Source organism: Gymnoscopelus braueri (assembly GCF_963280865.1).
Source record: "Gymnoscopelus braueri genome assembly, chromosome: 22".
Lineage (NCBI taxonomy): Eukaryota > Metazoa > Chordata > Actinopteri > Myctophiformes > Myctophidae > Gymnoscopelus > Gymnoscopelus braueri.
In genome coordinates, this window is record NC_137624.1 from 10612810 (window position 1) to 10629631 (window position 16822).

General features: G+C 43.5%; 1 protein-coding gene across 7 annotated transcripts in view; it reads right to left on the reverse strand.

The window, feature by feature from the left end:
• Nucleotides 1–16822, reverse strand: part of znf462 (zinc finger protein 462) — a 70483-nt gene that overhangs the window by 18045 nt on the left and 35616 nt on the right. For 6 of the 7 annotated variants that reach the window (XM_080418902.1, XM_080418896.1, XM_080418898.1 and 3 more), the window contains exons 3-7: nucleotides 9383–14658; nucleotides 9118–9252; nucleotides 6247–6695; nucleotides 4654–4772; nucleotides 1446–1640 (exon numbers count right to left, since the gene is read on the reverse strand). In XM_080418902.1, the coding sequence (XP_080275028.1) occupies nucleotides 1446–1640; nucleotides 4654–4772; nucleotides 6247–6695; nucleotides 9118–9252; nucleotides 9383–14658 (6174 nt within the window). The remainder of the gene's footprint in view (nucleotides 1–1445; nucleotides 1641–4653; nucleotides 4773–6246; nucleotides 6696–9117; nucleotides 9253–9382; nucleotides 14659–16822) is intronic. The other variant, XM_080418901.1, reaches the window with a different exon arrangement.

Genomic DNA, 16822 nt, shown 5'->3' on the forward strand with positions numbered 1-16822 from the left:
CTAATCAGAATGAACACAAAATGGCCACTTAAAGGATAATTCCGTCCATTTGGGTTTTATTTACAGTAGCCTGTTTTGGTAATGATCAGATCATGATCATATATTTTAACATGTGTGTTTGGGTTGGGGTTTCACTCAGGGCATACAGTGCATCATATTGTAAATACTGTACATCATTGGTTCTCAAAGTGGGGTCCGGGGACCCTCAGGGGCCCTTGAGGGGGTTCCTAGGGGTGCCCGGCAAAAATGAGGAATATTTAAACCATTTAAGCCCTATTTTATAATTTCACACATTCTTAAAACAAATAGTGGGAATAGCTTATGCATTCTGTGCTTGTAGACCCGCTATTTCCACAGAATTCTCATCTATAAGGACATGCCCAAAATATGGATGCCATGTTGGAAGGATAAAGATAATTCCTTTAACAGGTCCGTTCATGAAAGCCCTTGCGGTCTTGTTTCCAATGAGGGCCTGTGAGCAATTAGGGGTTAAGAGTCTTGCTCAGGGACAAATTTCATTTCATCGACACATTTGCTGGCCTGGCCTGGAATCGTACCTGGGGCAACCAGGGCCTCCGGCTCCCTAGGCGGGCTCACTAACCACTCAGCTATGGCCGCCCCTAAGTGGTTAATTTCACTGTTATTTCAATAGCTAGCTAGAAGTCGGCCAAATGAGAGAATATATAAGAACGGCTAATACTGTAGGTTTCACTCTCCTCACTGTTTGCTTATTTCCCCACCTATAGACATGTAGCTGTAGAATGCTGTGCTGTGCTGTGCTGTGCTAATAACAACAATCTTCACGTATTATGTATTCCGTGGCCTAACAACACATATTCATTTGGGGGTCCTTGACAGGAAAATATCTTGAGAGCCGCTGCTGTACATCATACTGTACGTACTGTACATCAGTGGTGTAAAGTGACCATGTACATTTACTCAAGTACAATTTTTACTTTACTGGAGTATTTTAAAATGTCAGTACTTTTACTTCTACTCCACTACATCTCAGAGGCAAATATTGTGCTTTTACTCCACTACAATTATTTGAAAACATTAGTTACTTTGCAGGTATAAATTATTATATTAAACATTAAACATATTTTATACATAGCCGATCTACAAGCTCACAACACGTCGCATATGTGAGCTTGTAGATCGGCTATTTTCAAACATTTTAGTACTTTTACTTTTGATACTTTAAGTATATTTTGATGCCAATACTTTTGTACTTTTACTCGAGTAACATTTTGAACACAGGCCTTTTGCTTGTAACAGAGTGTTTCTACATTGCAGTATTGATACTTTTACCTAAGTAAAATGAGTACTTCCTCCACCACGGCCGTACATCCCCTGGGATGCGCAGTGAGAGACAGTACAAACTCTGCTTCAGAGACGGATCGTTAACAGAGTGACATCATTACGGGGGGGTATATCTATCTTACCATCTGGGGCCAAGGGAGCCTGCTCTGTGTCACTGCCGAGTCTGGAGGGCCTGAGGCTGCCGTGAGCAGACTGACTGGCAGCCCGGAGCTTGGGGAGGGTCAGGGTCTCGCCGTGGTCTCTCAGGGAGTGCTCCTTCAGCTGGCTGATGGTCATGGATGAAAATGGACACGACAAGCACTTGTACGTGTGCTCTCCTGAAGGAAGAAGAACATGGTATAGAATACTTTATTGGCAGTTAAAACACACACAAAGTACTCATTATGCAGAATGTCCCATTTCACAGGTTTTCAAATGTATAGAATTTATTCAAATCTTTTGAAAATAGCAGAGCTACAAGCTCACAATGCGTCGCGATGCGACGCATTGTCAGCTTGTAGATCGGCTATTTTCAAATGACCGAAATGTATACAGGGCTGAAGTGGGTAAAGCATGTTTTGTAATTATAATCAAAATCTATAAAATAACTAGTAGCTAAAGTTGTCAAAGTTTTGGTACACAACAATGTCACCATTTAGAAAACGCCAATGTGAATTATACACAAAAAAGTAGAAGTTTTGTTTCCATTGTGGTCCACTTTTAGACATAGAACAACGCGCAACAAATTGGACAAATAAGAAGCACATATCGTCATGAGGTGTTGTCAGGCCGCACAACGCTGGCTGCCCAAATGAGTTTAGATTAGAAGAAACCTATAAATGATGCTAACAAAATGGTGCATGGTGTTTTGGGTAGGGTTGCATCGATTATCTTCTTAGAGATGATTACCTTTTGGATTAAACAAATAATCGAGAAGCAGCTTTTTTATAGTTTAAGTTTATTTTTAATAATTATTTTTGCTAATTTTAATAAACAATTAAATCATTTAGTTCGAATACTGAATACTGTTGCCCCTAGTTCAAAACATTTTATTAATGCACACAGTAAGTAAAAGTAAGACAAGTGATGGTAACTCCAACGATACTTGCTGACCACATCACTGCAAAATACATCATTACTGTGTAATATTTCTTATAATTTCCTAATCAATCAATCAATCAATCAAAGCCATTGTTGTCAATAAGATATTGTCCTTGATGCTGTCGTACCAGTTCAACTTGGACTGGTGTTCCACTGAACACAAGCACAAGTCCAAGCAAGAACCAGTCAGGGCACGGGCTACAACAAATAAAAAATCGGCTTCATTCTCCAATTTTCTATTTCTGACACATCTTGATGCCGGCCAGTCAGTGTCCCATTGCAGGACAACTAGATTGCCTGAATAGCAGCCCGAAAAGGCACAAGCCCTCAGACAAGACTCTGAAAAGAGGTGCATTCATCAGTCATTTTCTGCTGCTTTACCCTTGAATGGCTTCAAAGCACCTAATGGAGAGAAGCATATTCACATGGATCTCTTACAGTGGTGTAAAGTAACTAAGTACATTTACTCAAGTACTGTACTTCAGTACAATTTTTAGGTGCTTTTACTTTACTGGAGCATTAAAAAAATGTCAGTACTCTTACTTCTACTCCACTACATCTCAGAGGCAAATATTATACTTTTACTCCACTACAATTATTTGACAACTTTAACTACTTGTTACTTTATAGATTTAGATTATAATTACAAAACATACATTAACCACTTCAGCCCTGTATACATTTCGGCCATTTGAAAATAGCCGATCTACTCTCTGCTCACAATGTGTCGCGATGCAACGCATTGAGATCTTGTAGATCTGCTATTTTCAAAAGATTTTAATAAATTCCATACATATGAAAACTTGTGAAATGGGACATTCTGCAGAATTCGTACTTTCTACTTTTGGTACTTTAAGTACATTTTGATACCAATACTTTTATACTTTTACTCAAGTACATTTTGAATTCTGGACTTTTACTTGTAACAGAGTATTTCTACATTGCAGTATTGATACTTTTACTTGAGTAAAAAATGTGAATAGCTTTTCCACCACTGCAAACCATTCACCATGTGATATGGATCCCACGGCATACAAAACATTCACCAGCGTAACACAAAGAGATTCGTGGAGCGTGGCGTTTCGACAGACAAACAATCAAATTGAATGCTGAGAAAGACACCGGCCTCCACTTTTCAAACATAATCACTATTCGAAATAGATTTTTGGTTCATGTCCATTATTCACAGCATCTGTCAAATTTGACTGGTATTTCTTGTACGCTCCTAGCACAAAGATGAGAACATTCTTTACATTTTGAAAGAAGGTCCTTCTCTATTGTTATTTTTAATGAGAGGCTATTGTGCTACTCCGGTGTTGGTGCGTCTGTCAGCCTGTTTGGCCTCTTCAAAATAAACATCACAACCCTACAGGTATATGTTCCAATTTGTGCCAGGATGGAAGTTTTCTTATCCAAATTTCAACCTGGTGTCCCTATTTTGGCCATGATCATTGGGCCAAAATGTTCCAAAACTTAAAAAAAATTGAGAGCTTGTAGATCTGCTACTTTTGCTATTCAGGGCTTAATTGGTTAAACAGGCACCCAATGAATTAACACTATTATCGTTATATTATTATTATAATTTAAAGCTGCAATCCACAACTTTCATATCATATCCATATTTGGGATGTGGATATCTAAGATAACCCGATGAACGTCTCCAGACCAAAACATTGTGATTCCCATTATGTTTGTATTTGCAAAAAGACAACGAAACAGTGTGCAAGAGTCTTCCACACCACTGGTACACATTTTCATGTGAAGACACCCAAAATAGATATAGATAGATAGACCCCCATCATAAAGGATTTTGTGCCAGGGCCATAAGAGAATATTTGTGTTGTTAAATATTTCGAGATTTTCCAAATATGTGCTGATTCAATTAATACAATTTTAAGTTAAAATGTTTTAACCTGTTCCTCATTTTGCTGGGGACCCCCTGGAACCCGCTCAAGTGTTGTCTTTTACTAGTTTTAATCCCTTAAGCCCTAATGATACTTTCAAAACGTAGAAATTGTTCTCAAAATTGCGAAAATAGCCGATCTACAAGCTCACGCACAACATTTTGCGTTCTAAGCTTGTAGATTTTATTATCACAAATATATGAATAAATACAATGTATATTATTGCATTACAATGAGGTATTTGGTCAAAAGTATCGTGATATCTGATTGGAAGATGACAGACTAACAAGTACTATTGTGGACAAACAGGTATATGTCATGTCCCTGGGTGTGTTCATTTATTTACCTGCATGTGCCTTGTGCAGGTGGCTCTTCAGGCGGCTCAAGTAGGACGACTTAAAGGGACACAGCTTACATTTGAACGGCTTGTGGTGCCCGTGGTGAGACTGCACATGTCTGTCCAGACTGGAGAACAACAAAAACACAAGGAATGGGTATAAAAATAGACAGATAAGAGGCGATAAGAGGATAAAAGAAAACAGAACAGAGACAGGACAAAGGGGTTCAGACAAGGTAAAGAGAATACAGAGCAAGTGAGAGGGAGGGAAACAGAGAGATGCTCAGACAATGTGAGAGACAGACAAACAGAGACAAGGAGTAGAGCTCGACCGATATATCGATTTAGCCGACATATCGGCCGTTATCTGACGTTTTTGACGACATTGGTATCGGCAATTTGCAGCCGATGTGTCCCGATATTTGACCACTTTAAACCGGGCATCCCTATTTTGGGAATGGCATTATTTTAGGTGAAACAATCTACTTTCAAAGATGTTCGAAAATAGCCCATCTACAAGAGATCCGAGCTAGCAGATCGGTCAAAAGAATATCGCTAATCGGTGATCTATACAGTGGTTTTCAAAGTGGGGTTCAGGGAACCTCAGGGTTCACGACGGGTCCCAAATGGACCCTTTTAGGTCTGTAACTCTGAGTTATGTGGGTCATTGAAATGACAACGTCTGAGAAAACTGTTCTAGGACTCTCCAAAATCTGGATAGGCGTTGGACACAAAACGCTGGCATGGGTCAGGCTCTAACGGAGAGATTCACTAATGTCCCGCAGCATCAGCTTTGATGGTTCCTCCAGCAGGACACCTAGCACCATCTAAGCCCTTGATTCTGTTTATCTCTCAACAAGCAGCAGCAGCAGCAACACATTTCCAATGACTACAAAACAGGGAACCCGTGGGGCGGTGAACTCATCTACCCACAATCCCCCGGGGAGAATGGATGTGTGTGTGTGTGAGTGCCTGCAGGGATTGCGGTGGGGTTTTTTATGCCAACCTCATAGGTGGGCATGAGAATAACGGCTTCTTTCTAGGTCAGGGCACATACAGAACAGAGGGATTACACCGGGGAGCCGAGAGGAGATGAGGGGCGCTCTCTCTCTCTCTCTCTCTCTCTCTCACACTCTCTCTCTCTCCCTCTTTGAATAAAAGAAACAAATTATACCATCAGATATCTGTCTCACTAGAATGTTTGTTCCTAAGTCTGCCTCTCTCATAGGAGAGTGGTTCTCAAATATTTTTATGTCAAGGTTCGCCAACTCTCTATGTGTTTAAGCAAGGTTTAAGGTTTATCGCGTCACGATAAGTTGTGAGCTTGTAGATCAGCTACTGTATTTTTGTATTTAACGGAAGTATAAAATAGGGTTAGAGTGGTTAAACTGTTCCTTCTTTTCCTGGGGATCCCCTAGAGCCCCCTCAGGACCCCTGGGTGTCCCCGAACTACAGTTTGAGAAGCACCGTCAAAGGAGACATAAAAACAGGTTAAGATGTGAGGTCAAATAAGTCAAATAAGGACCAATATATTGGCCAGACCAACAAGGTAATCCTTCCCATCATCAGCTGTAAATAAAAACTACAGTTATCTCAGCTTACTTGTGTCTGAAAGGGGAGATGAACTGGCAGTACTGGCAGCTGTACTTGTCCTCTTTGCTGAACAGGGCCATGGCCGAGTGGCTTCTCTCGTGGGACCTGAGGCCCTGCATGGACATGAACACCCGGTCACACTGGGCACACGGGTGGCCCCCGGACGCCAATCGCTGCTTCAGCTGGCCCCCCGCCGCCGCCGCCGCCGAAACGGCTGCTCTCGCAGCGGCCACGAGGGCCGCCGCCCTGCTACTGCCGCTACCGGCGGCGCCACCGGCCGTCCGGGGGGCTCCCATCGTCTCCATGGCGACAGCAGCGACACCGCCTGCGGAGGAGCCCTCTGGTGGGTCTGTTGTCGTGGTGGTGGTGGAGGTGGTTTCCAAGCCGTCAGGTTCTGCCTCTCCGTTAGTCATGCTGTCCTCTGCGGGGAGGGACAGGGGCAGCTCACTGGACTCCTGCTGCAACGGGAAGGAAGAAGAGATGGTTCAGTTAGCGCTCTCTGCTCGCCCAGTGTAAAATCACTCTTATTACTTAATCCATTGAGACCTGAGTGCTCTTAACTTTTTCATGTCAAGGACCACCCAAAATGATATGTACTTGGCCCGCGGACCCCCATCTCAAAATATCTTGTACCAGGGACCCTCCCAGAAGCAAAGATTTGAGTTACAAATGTTCGCTTTAAAAATATAAGCTCATAACCAGAAAAGGCTCAGAACCACGTTGTTTGAGAACCACTGACTTGTCTGATGCTACTATATTGCAATGAATTACAGAATTACAGACATGGATAGTTTTGGATACCCTTTGAGGAAGCTTAAAATTGTGTTGTGTGCAGTGTTGATTTCGTCGACTAAAACTATGACGAAAAAAATTCGACTACGTCAACGAAAACTAAATAAAAACGAAATGAAAACTAAGCTATGATGACAAAAACTAAGAAAGAATAAATATATTGACAATTTCGTCAACAAATAAAAACTAGACTAAAATTTTAGGGAGGGACTAGTGGAGAAGAGATCCAGTAGAACTAAGACAAGTCATTTTATGTTTGGTTGCGCTCTGAAAATAGCAGATCTACAAGCTATTTTCAGCATGCAACCAAGTGTAAAATCAGCCATCAAGGCCTGCCAAAATACATTTTAGTCGACTAAAACTAGACAAAAGCTAAAACATTTCAGATGACTAAAATATGACTAAAACTAAATGGAATTTTATTCAAAAGACTGTGACAAAAACGAAATACAAATTTGCTGTCAAAATCAACACTGGTTGTGTGTTATGATAATAATGTGTTATTATTATTATATGATGGGTCCTACATGAGCGGTGGCCAATAACTGAAATAACTAGTGAGTCAGTACACCCTGCAGGAGGTTGTTGTCACACCGTGTGAATGTGCAAAATGAGAGCAATAGCACAGCAAAGCTGACTTCTCCCACTACAGACACTTCTAGGAATATAAATATTGTTACATGACAAAGAAACCAGATAATCTATTGGTAATAGAAAATAAGACAGGGTCTAATAATGGCTTGGCTTCATCTGACAGTGGTTCCCAAACAGTGGGCCGGGACCCATTTGTGGGTCATGGACTCATTTTTATGGGTCGCAAGTAAATATCCCTTTTTTCATTCCCTACAAAAAATGATTTTTTTTTCAAAATAATTTCATTAAAAAAAAAAAAAAAAACATACAGTTAAAAACCTTTTAAGAAGTAGTAAGATCTGCTATTTTCACTAGTTTGGGTCCCGGGGAGACATAACGTTTCGCTTTTGGGTCTCGAGCTAAAAGGTTTGTCAATGTTCCTATTGGGTAAGGTTTCAACCCGATCGGACCACCCATTGCCTTATAATGCATGTGTGCCGTGTGCACAAGACATTTGGTGCTGATCGGGTCCATCGGTTTGCAAGCTTAGTCCCGGACTGACAGACAGACTCACAGACAAACCCATTTCTAGACGGTTAGCCTCTTAATAATTCACTGCAATAATAACTGGCTGCCTCTATGACACACTATTGACTCGCACCTAAATTATACAATGGGGTTTTTCAAAAATAAATGTAAGTTAAGATTAAATTAAACATGAACTTTCCAACTCTATTTAAATGAGTCACTGGCTAAATGTAGATAGCTATTAGCCTTGATTAAACTCCTGTCTTTGCTACTACCCTAAACATTGGCAGACTTACAAGATGACAAAGCAGTGCTCTCGTCATCTGTAAGAGTGCAGTTCTTGTAGCCATCACAAACATCTTTTTATGTCCTCCAGGAAGCATATTTTTTATGTGGATGGACCTGACCCTGCACTTCTTACAGCCATAAATAAGCTGTAGCGTCTATGAGGACAGTCCTGCCATTCTGGCAATGTTCCTAAAATCCAACATTAACGCGTGTGGCTTCCTTCTCACTTTAAGTATTATGACATTTTGTGGACCTTTCAACTCAAAGTACTACTTGAGGATACAGGTGAACACACTGCAGGTGGTTATTAGAAACAAATCAAATCTTTAGGTTTTTATTTTTAAACTTAGTTGATGTTCACTGAGCTTAGTTGAAAAACGTGTCTGCTAACAAGGCTCATCATTGTTCAGATATGGAGAGACAACAAAGTCACATCTCTGTTCAGTGTTGGTGGTTGAGGTACAGGTCAACCTAGTTCACTGGGTCTCAACATGGGGTCCGGGGACCCCACGTGGTCCTAGAGGGGGGTTCCCTCTAGCCAAATGATTTGATAGTGAGGAACCAAGTGGACCCTTACGGGTCTGTAAACCAGGGAGTGTGCAAATGGAATCAAATGGACTTTTACAGGTCCACTTGGTTCCATTTATACATCCTCAGAGTTAAATTCACTGAGGATTGTGTATATATAATTCTGTTTACCTTGACATGTCCCTCTTTGACCTCTCCATACTGGACATGCTTCCTCAGGTGGTTGCAGATGGCTCTGAGGGTTTGGTGAACCTCCACACAGAAGTTACACCTGAAGCCTATGGGGGTTTTGTTTGTAGGATTCTCCTGTTAACGGAAAAGAGAAGGAGATAAAATAAATGTTTACATGCAACACTTTTGAAAAGGATTTAAAATTAAATTTTAAAGGTGTTTTACACCATTTCCAATCGTGGTATGAACGTCTGCATATACTAACCTTCTCAGACTTGGTGTCGGGTGGCAGGTCCGTGGTCTTCTGCTTGCTGAGAAGCTGCCTCCTCCGCCCTTGCCGCATGGCCCTCTTCTCAAAGTCGTCATTGTGGTTCACCAGATGTGTTGCCAGGACTGGCAGATCCAGGAACGTCAGCTCACAGTGAGAACACTGGTACGCCTCTGAGCCGTCCTCCCCAGGACTGACTGACACGGCAAAGTCTCTCTTCAGGTCTTTGCCGTGCTGGTCGTTGTAGTGCATGGAGAGCAGCACGGCCGTGCTGAAGGACAACCGGTAGCATTTCAGACACTTGAACGGCAGCCATTCGACTTGGCTGTCTTCCTCGGACTGAATTTGGGCCCTCACGTCGTCCTTGTCGTCCTCGTCGCCGGTCTTCTCTGGTTCTTTGGCGTAGATCACGGTGAAGTAGCGGCCCAGCTTGCTAGCATGCTGCTTCTTAGGGAAGACACCCGGGTGGCGTTTAATGTAGTGCGAGACAATGCTCTTCCGGCTGAAGGCCTGGAAACTGCAAAGAGAACACTTTTTCCTCTCCACGGCCAAACGCAGCTCTTCACTCATCTCTGAAGTGCTGTCCCCTTCAGACGACGAGGGCACCGTCACTTTAGCGATTGGCTTGTCCGTCATCGTCTTGGAGGCGGCCAAACAGTGGGTGTAATAGGCGTCGATGTCGTGGCGCTTCTGGTAGTGCGCTGCCAGGCCTTTGCGTATGGGGTTTGTGTATGGACACAGGGCACATTTGAAGACGTTGTTTTTGCCTTCGGGCTGAGCGCGAACATTGTTGTGCTTGATGCGGTAGTGGCGTGCGATGCCTTTCCTCGTGGAGCAGAAGTATTTGCACAGCTGACAGTTGAAAATAGCATGTTTCTCTGTCTTATTGACGGGGAACTGGGAGAGGGCGTGTTCGAAGTCTGATTGGACCTGGGGCGCCGCCGACACGCTCGTTGAGCTGCATTCACCTACTGCCTCTGAATCTTTACCGGAGGAGTAATGTGCGTGAGCGAAGATGTCGGTGGCTGGTTGATTGTGATATTTTTCATAGTGGATTTTGAGCTTCTCCAGTGTCCCATGTGTGTAGGGGCACATCTTGCATCTGTATGCTCCATAGCCCTGCCGTTGCGTTTTGCATTTGTCGTCCGCTCCTTCGTTTAAATCGGGGATCTGCTCTATGTCATCTGCAAAGTCCTCCGCAGTGACTTTCACTAACGGGTGTCGTTTCTGATAGTGGGTAAGGACCCCGTGGATCCGAGAATTCACGTACGGACAGTGGCGGCACTTGTAAACGGAACTGGGGTTGATGTCGGCCTCCTGTGCGAAATCCGCAGCTTTTACCTTCATGCCAGGATGCTTCTTCCCATAGTGTGTAAGGAGGCCATGGAGGCTGTTGTATTCAGACAAACAAACAGTACACTGATATGTGTTGTTGGAAATGGACATGCGGGAATGAGAGTGGTGGGAGACGCTTTCTTGGGGTGGGGTAGCGATGACCAGCGCTCCGTCATCTTCAACAAACTGGAAATTGAACGTTGAATGTTCTTTGGCCATTGGCGGCGTCAGCTTTTCAGGTGGCCTATTTCCTTTGATAATATCCAAAAGTATAGATTCATCCCCTTTGATGACCCATGGGTGAACTGCTTGGTAGTGACTAGTGATGTCCCATATGGTACAGGCTTCAAAAGCACAGTCTCTGCATCGGTAGTGCTTAGTGTCTAAACTGCCCTCTTGCTGGGTTGTTTCAGGTCCAGCCCATAGCTTACTGGCCATGTATGTGTAGTCTACGTTGTGCTCAGGGTGGCGTCTTTGGTAATGCAGCAACAGACCTTGGGGTTCCGCATGGGAATAGATACACCACTCACAATGATAACCAGCCTCTAGAATGCCATCTTGGAAGGCCCAATGTAAAATAGTCATTGCCGTGGCCTTCACAGTAGGATGATCTTTCTTCAGATGTTTCTTCAGGGCATAGACATAGGGGGATGTGTAGGAACAGTGTCTGCACTTTAATGAACGGAGACTTGAGGAGTTCTCGGGGTCTGGGGGCGGCGGTGTCACGAGTCCGACAGATGAGACATTTCCTGATTGTCCCATCTGAGCACGCTCACGCTGACTCCGGACAACCGCCGTGTGGCGCCGTACGAGATCTGCGTTAGCTTTGGTGTCCTTATGTTTCTTCTGGTAGTGAATAAGTACTCCTTTTACAGTACGGTTGCCATAGTCACAGTGCTGGCAAAAGAACAGCATCTCAGCCTCTCCCTTTTCTCCACTTCCAGTTTTGGGACTTGAGCTACTAGATGCATCATGTCCATTATTGTGGAATTGCTTCAGAAACTGTTTGGGAGTTGCGATCTGCAATTCGTCCATTAGTTTCATCAGTCCAGGGGTAGGAGAGCCGTGTTTGATGTATTTTGCTGTCACCTTTACTTCTGGGTGTCTCTTCTGATAATGGACCAGCACGCCCACCACAGACCTGTTACTGTACACACAGTGTTTACAGTAGAAGATGTCCTCATCAGATCCATACAACGAGGAGGTGGCCGAGGGCTTCGGTGGTGTGGCGACGCTGAGGTTGAACGCAGAGTTGGCAGCAGGTTGTGAGCTATCTACCGAGATGACCTTCATGGTCTTTTGTATGCGGAAATAAGACGCCTTTTGTTCTGGATGTTTCTTCTGGTAGTGGACCAAAACGGAGTGCATGTTTGGGCTGGAGAAGGAACACACGTCGCAGTCATAGATCACAACGTTTCCGGCCACAGCCTCTTTCAGAGCTTCTGTCTCAGCACTGGTGGCTTCGGGGGTTTTGGAGGTGCTTTTCGGTGCCGGACTAGAGGAGGATCTTGGGGTGGAGGTGGGGGAAGTGAAATTCTTAGGACCAGAGTTCAGTATTTCCCTCAGTGTTTGAGATTCTCCACCCTTGTGAGATTGCTCCACCACATAACTGGAGAAGATCATGGCATTGTTGATTTTGACAGTGGGATGCATTCTTTGGTAATGAGGCATTAGGCTCCTGACATTGGGGCTTGTGTATGAGCAGAAGCGACACATGTACACCAGATTTGGCTGGTTAAAGTTGAGAACATTGCTAGCTTCGGGGTGGTGTTCCATATAGTGTTGGTGTAAATCATTATAATTTGTATACTCAATGTAGCACTCCAGGCAGCGGAAGACAGCGCTCTGATCCTCAGGATCTAGAATGTATTTAAAGCTGAATTTGATGTACGGGTGCATTCTCTGGTAATGGGTGCTGACACTGCGGGCTGACTTGTTGTGGTAATCACAGTGTTTACAGTAGAAGCGCGCTATTCCAGGCTGATCCGTATATTCTGCAGTCTCCTGGAAAGTGTCCCTGCTGTCTTGGTTATTCTGGTCGTGGAGATCATTAGGGTCAGCAGACACGTTTTCACTGTCATCTGAGAGTGTTAGAGTGATGGGAATGTTTCTAGATTTAGACTTAGGGTTGCTTTTCCTTTTGCCTATTCTGCCACTCTCATGAGAGTTGAGGGATCCTCTTAGTTTAAGTTGCTGTGTGTTGTAACGGTGTTTACTGCTATGGCTGCTTGCGTCTTCATCGAGACCAGTGTGGTTTTCTGCCCCATCTTCCTCCTCCATGTCATCTAGGTTTATTATCATATCCTGTTGGCTTTGGCTGATCTTGCTCTGAAGGTTGCTTGCAATTTCATCAATTCTAGTTCGTTTCTTAACTGAAGACAAATCCAAAGGCAAGTCATTGATGGACTTCCTTGCTCTTTTCCCTGCCACGAGGGGCTTTTTGGTGGCAAGACCAAGAATGGAGGTTTGGGTTTTTTGTAGAAAAATTGGAGAACTGTCCTCTTCAGCGTCGGGCTGGTCAGTCCCTTGGCCTTCAAAGACTTTGGCCTGGAGGTCGTCACAGTAAGAGTGCTTATGCTGCTGGTGAACCCTCAGGCCCTTTAGAGAGGTGGTGGAGAAGCTGCACAGAGTGCAGCGGTGAGGATTCTGATTTAGATCATTCAATGCGGTGCACGCTCTTTTCCCATTGACCCTGGAGCCTACACTTCTTCCGTTTACCGGGTCTGCTGCAGTATCATCCTGTGGTTCTGGGCTATCACTTGTTAGGTCCATAGTCTCCAAGTCCGAGGAGTTGTGGCTCTGCTTGTGTGTGCCTAGTTTGAGAGGGCTGGTACATATGAACGGGCATTTGTCGCATTTATACACTGTAGTTTTACCAGACAGGTGGATGTTCTCGATATGCCGGGAGATGCTCCGCCGGTGCATGGTTACGAAGGAACAGAAGGGGCACTGGAAGCGATTCATGTACTTTCTGAATGGTATCCCTTTAGTCTCCAGTAATTTGTTACTCTCATCATCAGTCAAAAGTTCTTTTGCATCGGCTGACAGCGTTCCAGTATAGCTGGGATCATCTATGTCACCTAAATCTTCATCATTCTCTTCCAAGCTGCTCTGAGAGTCCTCGTCATTGAGCAGGCTGGCGTCCACCTCACTGGCGGAATTGGAGACATTTGACACAGCAGCAAACCTCTTGGACACAATGGAGGAGCCTGTGCTGTTTGGTGTTGCTGCAGAGATGTGTGCGTGCAGCAAGGACGGGTTTTCAGCAGTCGGCTCCCCCGAGTCGAGTTCTGGCGCTTCCACTGTGGATCCCTCATTTGCACCCACATCATTGGGTGTTACATTTGACCTTGACGGGCTTCTGGAAGAAGAGGGAGAATTTGGTTTGGAGGAGCTTGTGCTCGCCTCGCCGTCCAACTCTTCACTACCGGAAACTATCTTCACTTTGTCACCATGCTCCTTCACCACGTGATCAGTCCAGCTATCCCTCTGATTAGTCTGATAGTCACACCATTCACAGGCAAATGTTCCCTTGAGGAATTTACTGGATGCATCCGTGTCCTCCTCTGCCTCAGCCTGCGCTGAAGCCTCCTGCGTACCTTCAGAGGGCATTTTGTAATGATATAGTTGGTGTTTCATGACTCTTGATTTGCGTGGGGACTTATATGTGCAATACTGACAGCAGTACACTTTAGTACCGTCATTGTGCATTACGATAGTGTAAGGGATTCTTAGATGCCTGGGATTCTTAGATGCCGGGGGGACGGAGGAGTTACTGGTATCCGAATCTTCCTGTATATTGTGCACCTTTTTGTTGTGATTCCTCAAGATGGATTTCGATCTGAAGTAACGAACACAGAACTTACACTGGTAAAATCGGAGGGATTCAGCTGTTTGTTTTTGTAATGGCTGACTGGAACTTTCATGGGAGTTGGGACCTGAAAAAGACACAAACTTCTGTTAGTATTGTTGATAACGAGACTTATTGTAAAAACAAAACAAAAAACAATTGTACTGTAATTCAACCACTAATAAAAATGTAATTTGACATCATAAATACGATGATTCTCCAACAAATACCATACAGTCCCTCACATAGTGAGCATCTACCCCCCTTTGGGGGACTTAGCTGGTTTTGTCAGAAGCACTTTTTAATACTTTCCATTGGTTCAATATTTGTTTAATCAACACACAGACGTAAAGGGTGTTCAATAGCACTGATTTATGGAAAAAAATCAAAAGCGGAAAAATTTAGTTTGAGGTTTCTGCCGGACAGCAACGAATAGTGTTTTTTTTTGTTTTACCAACCTTGTACAAAAACATTTAATTACTGGTTTTACACACCTGAATGTATAGCAGATAGCAGATAAGGATTATTATTATTTGTATTAACGTTTCGGTGCTGAGACATTCATCTGAACCTAATGAATGTTGCTGCATCAAAACACAGTTTCAAAATTTGCTAAAAAGCTGCTATTTTCACTATTCATCATACGGCGAAGTATATAGGCCAGGGCATAAGTGGTTAATTGCAACCAACCTAATAGTATACAGATTTGTTCAAGCTCTAGACCAGGGGTGTCAAACTCAATTTAGGTCAGGAGTCTGACTGGTCGAAATGCAACTTCACTTGGGCTGGTTTACTTTTTTTTCTCCAGTGCATGCATGTGTGCTCCCCACTCTAAAGAGCATGAACACTGTCACATATTCTGTCACTAAGCATCAACAGGCTTTTAACCACTTAAACCCTCTAGTCTTAGTGAAACGGACTTGAGTTACAACTGTACTCAAGACCTTTTTTCCCGTCTATACCAAATCTCCTCGACAAAAATAGCCGATCTACAAGCTCAAAACGCGGTGCAACGTGCTTTGAGCTTGTAGATCGGCTATTTTCTGTGAATGTTCCCCCCGGGAATAGGCATATGCATGCTGGGGTTCTTTAACAAGCCTATGATGCTCACCAGTACATATGCGTGCTATGATCAGTGTCCGCATGGGGCTGTAAATATAATTATAATGAGCCTGATGGTCTACAAATATACTACAAATAAACATTGTGTTGTTCATAGGAGGTGTGTCACTATTGACTTTGCACAAAGAATATAAATAATTTCTGTGTTGCCTTTTCCTACGATCTCATTCTGGATAAGAGCATCTGCTAAATGTCTAAATTGTCATTATGATTGACAATTCAAGGTACTGTAAGAAGCCATGACAGCATGATAACCTCCCACATGTCTCCACACACAAGTGCATTTTAATCGAACCAAAGAACAAATTCAGATGGGGGGAAAAATGCAGAATGGAAACGATTATATACTGAATACAGTACGCGCATTTGGTGAATGAGGTTTATGTAAGGCCATTGTTGCCCCATTCATTGAAAGCTCCCCACTTCTTCTGCCGTGACATGTTCTTACATGTAGTGGTCCATTGCTGTAACCAACTTTGAAACTCAGGTGACAGTTTGGTCCAAATTAAATCTATCATTTTGTAGGATTTCAAGGCGGAAGCAGAAGGCTGGCAGCATTGAAAGCACCGAAGGGCACTTGGGAACAACGTGTGCAATTGCACACAGCTTCCCAACATGTTTACCTACAGTAGATACTAGGGGTGTTGGAAAAAATCGATTCGAATACGAATCGCGATTCTACTGTTTTCAGAATCGATTCATTCATTTTGATTCATTTTGAATCGAGAATCGTTTGTTTTGAAAAAATCGATAAAAATCGGAATCGTGACCCCAAGAATCGGAATCGAATCGAATCGTGAGATAGCAAACGATTCACAGCCCTAGTAGATACACCAGTAAGTGTACTCAGGTGGGTAAAAAAGACTTACGTCAGATGGACTCTAGTCTGTACCGATGTTGAGTACTGACCCAATTCAAGCACCGTCTGTAACAACTTTGTTGCGGCCTTTCATCCGAACATGAAGCACAATCAGGCTATCATGAAACAGTCTGGTTCATCTCTAACACTGGCTTCCCTTTCTTGTTTATGAATAGTCCAATTTCTGCACGTAGCCTAATTGAAAGTAACGTTTGAACACCCCTCTCCCTGTGTGGTACGGTAGGCCGTGTCCAATATTATCATCAGACAA